General features: G+C 51.7%; 1 protein-coding gene across 1 annotated transcript in view; it reads left to right on the forward strand.

Annotated features, from left to right (window-relative positions):
• The first annotated feature begins 1,412 nt into the window (after window positions 1-1,412).
• Window positions 1,413-8,370, forward strand: part of SLC2A1 (solute carrier family 2 member 1) — a 30,017-nt gene continuing 23,059 nt past the window's right edge. Inside the window, exon 1 of the mRNA XM_081308950.1 lies at window positions 1,413-1,683. Coding sequence (XP_081165076.1) covers window positions 1,666-1,683 — 18 coding nt within the window. The 5' untranslated portion in view covers window positions 1,413-1,665. The remainder of the gene's footprint in view (window positions 1,684-8,370) is intronic.

The raw sequence follows: 8,370 nt of genomic DNA on the forward strand, positions 1-8,370 counted from the left end.
TGAGTGGGAATAACAGGGTCCAGGATTGGAGAAGATAAAGATGCTGTAGACACTGGGAAGTGGGGAGGAGGAGGAGTGGTGGAAGGTGGTGTTAGTAAGACTTAGTGCCCTCTATAGGCTTGAAGAGAGAGGAGGGATATGGTTCCACACTTTCCAGGTTTAGTAGTAAGAGGCTATAGAAATTGGAGCCATGGGCAGGGGAATGCCCAGAAGGGCTTCTTGCCCAATCAGAGTGCCCCTTCAGCCAGCATTGGACACACTGCCCAGAGAATTCCAGGGGTCTTTTCAGCCTTCCCATTTCTAACAGGACTAATCCCACCATGACCCCTTGGCACAGGGAAAAGGACCTGAGGCTTTGGTCTGAACTTTGGAGTGGCGGTTTTTCCCTACACTGTGTCTCAAGAAAGACTCTGGTCTGGAAGAGGAAAAAAAGTGAACTCAGATGACAATACCAGCAGCAGTAGTAAATGTGGTCTGACTGTGTTTCATCACATGCTAAGCACTTTCATCACATGCTAAGCACTTCATGAGCTCATCTTAAGGAAACTGTTAACTCTGTCGAGAACACACAAACTGTTATGAATTTAATTTTACCCATAAGAAAACTGTGGCTCACAGACCAGGAGCTTGCCGAGGATCAGGCTAGCCTAGCATACAGATGAGCTGGCTCGATGCCGAAGTCTCCTGTGTCCTTAACCATTCAGTTACCCTGCCTTTCATGCACTTCACACTTAGGTGTCACTATAGATACACCTGAACTGTCAGAAGTAGAGAAGAGGTCAAAGAGGTGATTTAAAGTCACTTTTCATATAAGAAGTGGGCATGGATTTCCAGGCAGAGGGCCCGAATGGTGCAAAATAGAGGCTTGGCTTGGGAGCAGGAATGTTGGGGGTGGAAAAGAGGAAGGGAAATCTCAATCCCTGAGCAAGACCTCCCTCAGTCCAATAAATACTTAAATACCACGTTCCACGTAACAGACGCGGCTCAAAATATTCCACAAATATTAACTCGTCTAATGTTCATAACAACCTCAGAAAGTGATGATGCTATTATTATCGTTAGTTTACCAAAGTTATCCTGTTGCAGAATGAAGAATCCAAAGTCCTAGCTTTTACGCGATACCCTAGGTGGTTACCAGTTTGTTTTACAGCCGGGTACCAGCTCCACCATTTTGCGAGAGGCTGCTAAGGCTCAGAGAGGTGTGCGCACTTGCGCGGGGTCACACAGCAAGCGTCCCCTGGGGTCCCAGCGCACTCCGCACGCGGTAGACTGGCAACCAGAGAGAGGCGGCAGCCAGGAGCCCTCCGCCCCTCCCCCCGCTCCTCGCCACCTCCCTTGGAGCCCCGCCCCGGACGTGCTCTACCCCAGGCCCCGCCCCAGGCTCTGCCCACACACCCCCGACACACCAGCGTGGCCAGCCAATGGCTGGGGTCCTATAAACAGTGGGGTCCGGGAGCTCTGGTGCTAGAGGCAAGAGGCTAGAGACAGCCGGCAACCGTGCAGATCGCGGCTGGGGGTCCGGGAGTTAGTGTGCCAGAGAGCGGGAGGTCAACCGACGGGAATCGGAGTCAGGGTCGGAACAGAGCCTGAGCCGGACAGCGCCGCCCGCCCGCTTGTAGCCACCCGCGCACCCAGCGCTGCCAGAGCCACCAGCGCAGCGCGGCCATGGATCCCAGCAGCAAGGTGAGTAGCGCGCCGCGAGCCCGCCACGCCCGGAACAAAGGCGACCCCTGCGGACCCTTCCGGCGGCCCCCGGCCTCCCGGATCGCCTGGCCGTGCTGTGCGCCCGGGGCCGGCGGCGCGCCTCTCTGAGCCTGGCTCCGCGCGGGTTCTGGACGTAGCGCCTTGCCGGGGCTAGGGGCGCGGTGGGGATGGGTTCCGGTTCTAGCAAGCGGGAAGGCGCAACGTGCGTATTTGGCGCCCGCGCCGAGTCACCAGCTTCCTTCCGGGGGCGCCGCGCAGTCCACGCGGCCCGGCGGGGGCCCGGGACACAGGGCCCCGGCGCAGCACGTCGCGCACGACCTCGGCGGCGGCGGCCCTGCGCCGGCTCCTCCCGATGCGGGGGAGGGGGCCCGAGCGCGCCGCCCATTGGCTGAGCGAGCCGAGCCCCCAGCCCGGCCCCGGCCCCGGCTTAGAGCCCGCGGGACCCGCCCGCGCTCCTGGCGGGATCCTGGCTGCCGCTCCCCCGCCCGGGTGCTGCGCTCGGTGAACGGCTTGGCCGGGGCGGTTTTCCCGGCCTCCCGCGGTCCTCGCGGCAGCCTCCCGAGATGCCCCGGCGCAGGGCACTTCCTTCAGGCCCGTGATCGGGCGCGGGAGGTGCTGGTCCCGGGTCTCAGACGAACAGCCGGTTTCCGAGACCCTTTTTTTCTGGACAGTGTGGGCCCCAAAGCGGGTACCTAGTCCTGGGGAGATAGATGTACTCTGATGAGGCGCGGTCCCGGCCGGGCAGGGAGAGCTCTCCGGGGGCCCCGCGAGCCCGGAGCTGGGATAGGGCCCCAGGCGGGAGCTGAGCGGGAAGAGCGCCTTCCATGGGATGAGGGACAGGGACTCCCTGCCCTGAAGGTTGTGAGATGGGGCAAACTGTCTCGTTGGAATCTCGGTAACTTATCCGCACTCACGCTCACTCTTTGCATCTGTGAACAAGGTTGTCCTGCAGGGAATCTCTGTGACTGCCCCAAGGCGGTTCCTTTTCAACAGGTGATTATTAAACCCCTCTGTGTGTAGGGCATTGTTTCTTTGCTCCTTCCCTTCCTCCTTGTCTAGAATATTTCAGGTCATTTTTTTTTCTTTTAAAATATTTCCTTTTACCTACTTGATTTTTCAAATGAAGGGTCAAGAATACCCTTTGTTTTTACCTGGGACGTGCAGGTTTGGGACTGAACCCAAACTACCCTTTCTCTATGCTGTGGAGGTATCCGAAGGGACCCAGCTGGGTGACACCAGGCTGTACCCTTGCCTGGAAAAGGCCTCCCCAGTACATAGCTGTTGAATCCAGAGGGACTTGCATCATCCTGCCTTGGCCTTAAGGCTTGAACGGAGACCTGAGTAAGTTCCTTCTTTGAGGCTCCCAACTTGCATGGCTGAGCCACAGTGGTGGGGTGTAACTAAAATATAAAAGAGGTGATTTTAACCAGGGACAAGTCCTGAGATCCCAAAAGTCCAAGTAATTGCTGTGTTATCTTAGAGCTCTGGTAGGACACTTAACTTCTCGGGGCCTCTGTTCCTCCACATGAGAGACAGGGATAACTTTTGTTACTTCCTCAAAGAAAAGAACTGTGTGATGCCAGACCTCGGTATTTATTTGAGTGAATAAGTGAGTATTCTGAGTGGAGACAGAAGAGTAGAGGGGAAAATCAACAGCCGCTTCCAGTTTACTGGGATCTGGGCAAAAATGCTTTTCCTTGTCTCTGGCCATTTATCCGTGCTGAGGTTCTTCTCTGGCCTGGAGCTCAGAGAAGGGAAGTAACTTTCCTGAAGTGGCTGAGCTGGATTTGAACCCAGGCTGATCAGCAGGGCTTGTGTTTCTGTCTCTCCAATTCCAAATGGAAGAAAGAGTTCTAACTTCAAAGGCAGCCTTCACAGCATCTGGTCTAAATGCAGTGGCAAGTGGGTGCTTTTCCAGAGTTTCCACTGTCCACTGGGTGGATCATCGGAGCACCTCCTGCCCAGTGGTTCATTTGCATTTATAAATTCATATACATTATCTGCCTACATAAAATAGAAATCTCAAAAGACAAATACAAGGTAGCAATGATAGTCAATTTTTTTTTCCTAAATTCTCTATGATCATCTTGTATACTCTGGAGACTGCTGATTTGATTTCTACCACAGCCTTTTGGAGCCACATGTTAAACTGAGACCTGGCATGGTTGTATCCTTTGCCGGTCTGGCTTGAAGCCTTAGTTCGGCTATGTTCCTTTTCATCTCCTCAGAACTGGGAATTGACTCAGCTGACTTCCCCATGCTCCTGTGTGCTCCAAAGTGCTCCTCTGCAGCTCGAAGTAATGAGCTTAACTGAGTAGGAAGTAGGGAGGGGCAGGTGAAATCGTCTGGCTAGCCAGGGCTTCACCCACCGTCCCTCCTGGGTCACAGGCAGGAGTGAGCCCTGTCCTGGGATGTCTCACCTCACCCTTTGTGAAGAACTTGTAGCTAGTCTGGTCTATTCCCATCTATGCCCTCTCTTTTACTGACCAGTCCGACCTCTACACAAAGGAGGCATCAGAAATCTGCAGGGTTCCTCGGCCCCTGGTGGTAGGAAGAACATTGGTATTTGAATCCTGCAGATGTGGTTTTGCATCCCAGGGTAGCTTAGTTGTCTCACCCGCAGAATGATGTCATTTTTATAGCATTAGAATATCTATATGAATTCAGGGGGATAAATGTGGGTGTCTGTCCCCATACGTGTTCCATAAATGTTCCTTGCTTCCTTGGACTCCCATGATGCACTCTGCTTGCCTGGGTCCCAGATAACATATACTCAGCCCTCGGATTCTATGCAGAAGCCTGGTGTTCTGGCAGTATGAGTTTTTTGGATGCCTGGCTCACGGTTATTACTTAGGTAAAACATTAAAGCTCCTACTGTCAGTTCTACCAGAGGGGATTTGTTAGGAAGCTGGTTTGCAGAGATGGCACATGGGCGTGAGTAGCTAGTGTGGCTCCCTCCCTGTCTTGCCTTGGTCTTCTTTGTTCCCACCTTCGTGCCTGAATCTGAGTCAGTCTTGGGGAGTTCAGAAAGGGAGATAATATCCTTTATCTCCTGGATCCTTACAGCTGCCCTGTGAAGGGGATATGAAGTCATGGGGACCTCAGGGTCCAATGAAAAATGACTTTGCCAAGGTCACACACTGAACATCCCATCCTAAAACACGCTGTCATTCTTTCCAGTATCATATAAGCGAATGAGAAAGTCAAGCAGGAAGAGACGCAGCAGCCCGTGGCTTAGCCCTCCACTTGACAGAAGGGAAAACTGAGGCTGGAGAAGGGAAAAGTCTTAAGATAAGGCTATCACAAAAAAATTTGAGGCATTCTGTGGGTTTGGGAGAAAGCATGCTTTCTTCTCCGTATTCCACTGCATTCTGTGCCATCTTCATTCATCCCAAATAAGCAGAAATCCCCAGGCTTTAGGACTTTCCAAGCTTTTTCTGGGTGCAGTGGCAGACTGGAAGTTGGATTAGATGTAACCTGACAACTGAAACCCTTCTGTAAATGGAAACAAAACAAAGCTGTGACCTTGGAGAAGTGGCTTTCCTTGGGCCTTGGTTTCCCTGTCTGTAAAATGAAGGGTTTGCCACCCCTGGTGGAGCCCAGCTTCATGCCCTCAATTAGGTGGTGGCTATTTTAAGTGGAAAGACCCCTTCCAGAGCCAGTTTGGCATTACAGTGTAAACAGCCCCAAGATGATCCTTGTTTGGTGCTGAGCCGTCCAGTCTACTTGCCCCAGAGCTGGGTCAGCCCTAAATCCCCCATAATCAGCTTGTGACTTCAGGGAACTCAGCTTTGCCCAGTACCTCCTGGTCACAGGGTGTCAGAACTCAGACCTCTGCTCTGGCACCAAGGGTATAGGCATCTAGTTTTCTCTCTCTGTCAAACTGGCAGAACTGGGGAGGCCTAGAACAAAGGGGAAAGTGTGCAGCATTGGCTTGGGTCCTGTAACCTCCACCCCACCTTATTCTAGGGCATAGAGGTGACAAAGCCATTCAGTCTGGTAACCAATGTCCCCAGGATGGCAGAGGCCAGGAAGGCTCCTGGCTGGAATCATGGGCTCAGAGAGGCTGTGTCCAGGCTGGCAGGCCCAGCCTTGGCCACCAAAACAAACCTCCAATTGTTACCTCCCTCCAGGGGAGGGGTGGAGTAGAGCCCCAGGCTGTCATCCAGCCACCAGGCCTTGGCAGTAGCTGAGAAGTAAACATTGGGGTTTTGTGGTAACTGAAACTGGGCTCCTGGGCCTTAAACCTGGAGAGGAAAAAGGTTGGGTTCACCCCTTCACCATTTTGCTGGCTCTTGCCTCCCCTATGCCCCCACAACCTGGAAAGGGAGAGAGCTCTTGCCTGACTCCAGTTGGTGGCACCTTTGGCTGCTGAAGACTCTGCAGGACAGAACATCTGCTCAAATTGCTTAGGCCAGACCTTACCTCTCCCTGCCCTGGAGTTGGGCGTGGGAAGGAAAAGTCTGAGACAGAAACAGCTCTACCATTTGACTTTAGGGCGGGCACATGTCTTGTGGGAGCTGTGTCCTCAGCCCTAATGGAGATAATGACCCCCTCTGTGGGTCAGCAGCTTTGAAGCTCACTAGGAGTGTGGGGCCCAGCCGCAGTCTTGAGGAGCAGCTGAGGAGCATAGATCTGCTTTCATAGAAGAGCCAGAGCCCCAGGTGGGCCAGATGACTGGCTGTAAAGCCCTCTGCTGGAGGAAGAGGGGGACTCTCTTGGGTTGGGGGTGAGGGGCGGGAGCAGTCCAGCTAAAACCGCCTCCCTGCACTTCTTGAACACCAGGCTCCCCCTGGTGTATAATAGCTCAGAGCCACTTTCACAGCTGTGCAAAGCCACCCCAGGGTCCTGGCACCAGGTGTCCATACTACTCTGGGCTCACCTCCCTGCCTTTCATACTTGGGTACTGCCCGTGGCATGGCCAGAAGCAGCACTGGCATGGTGGCCATGTCCATCATGTTGCTGGAACTGATCATGAAATCCACCCCAGTAGTCATAACTTGAATCATCGCCGTCTATGGCATGGTGGCAGTAACCCTCAGCATCAACTCTGAATGGCTGCGTTCTACAGGAATTTCCTCCAGCCAGGCTCTTGACTTGCGAGTGAATCTGCATGGCATAGCAGCTGGCTTTGCCAAAGCAGCCCTGGCTGTTTGTGGGCATGGCCACTATCCTCATTGTCGCCCAGGTGCTCAGCCTCTGCAATCTCAGCATCACCCTTGTCCTTGTAGCCCTTGACAAGCCTGCCAGCCGCAGAATATGACGTTCTTCTCATCCTAGAATGATGTGCCTGGCACATACATGTGTACCTGCCCCTCAGTAGTTGATCTTGGAAGTTCACAGTGTCCTAGTCTTATGGTCTCTTGTCCCCACCAGCTCCATGCCATGGAGCTAGCTCCGCCTCTCACCTATCCAGACCCCTGACAGGTGAGAATGCCCTTGCTCACCCAGAGTGCTCCCTGTAGTCAGAGTGTCATTTTCCCCCCTACTGGATGTTATTTGTAAAAGTTGACCTATTCATATATCTGTGGAACAGCTCTCCATCTCCTAGCCACATAAAGCCTTCAGTACTGGGCATCATGGCCTATACCCGTAATCCCAGTGACACAGGAGGCTGAGGCAGAAGGATTATTAGTTTATCAAGACACTGTCTTCAAATAAAATAAAAATGACTGGGGATGTAGCTCAATGGTAGAGCACCCCCTAGATCCAATCCCCAGGACTTCAAAAGAACGAAAACAAAAGACCCTTCAGATAGAGTGCTCCATTGTGGAATTACCATTTGTTCCCTGACTTCTGGAGGGCAGTGCGCTGAGCCTGCGAGGCCCTGGCACTTGAGCTATTCTCAAAAAGTTTTTAGATGTGACTGGGGAAAAAAAAAATTGGATCTCTCTCTCTCTCTCTCTCTCTCTCTCTCTCTCTAAGTATTTATTTTTTAGTTGTAGTTGGACACAATATCTTTATTTATTTATTTTTATGTGGTGCTGAGGATTGAACCCAGGGCCTCACATGTGCTAGGCAAGTGCTCTACCACTGAGCCAGGATCCCGGCCCTCTCTCTTTTTTTAATACAGAAATAATGAAGCCAACTAAAGAGAAGCATAAGAAGTGAAAAGATAAATGTGTTCTTTCTCCAAGTTGTGACCGTTTGATGCTTACGCGCAGAGACCTCTTTGTGAATGTGTAAATGTGTGTTCATATGTGTGATGTTTGTGTAATTGCTTCATACTTTCTACGTGTTCTGTGTGGCACCCATCCAGTTCACCAACCCAAGCCTTAGAGAAATGTTTGCAGTGTTTCTCTCTGTACGTATAATAGTTACCATGGTACAAAAGTTCAGTAACTATTTATTCCTTACACAAAATTACATTCTATACGTTATACCTTGATTTTTTTTTCCTTTTAATAATCTACCCTGGGTCTCTTTTCATGGCAAGTACATACAGATGTGTTGCATTTTTTCCAACAGCTGCATAATATTCCATTACAGGCAAGTTCCACCGTGATTAAGAAATAGCATCCCCATACTTTCTTCATACCACTCACCACCTGATATATTACATGTATTTATTTTCTGCCCTAGCCTTCAACTAAAATATCAAGTTCCATAGTCAGGGATTTGATTTAATTTATTGCTTAGTCCCCACTGACCAGGAGGATAGTGTTG

Source organism: Spermophilus citellus (assembly GCF_964194105.1).
Source record: "Spermophilus citellus genome assembly, chromosome: 9".
Lineage (NCBI taxonomy): Eukaryota > Metazoa > Chordata > Mammalia > Rodentia > Sciuridae > Spermophilus > Spermophilus citellus.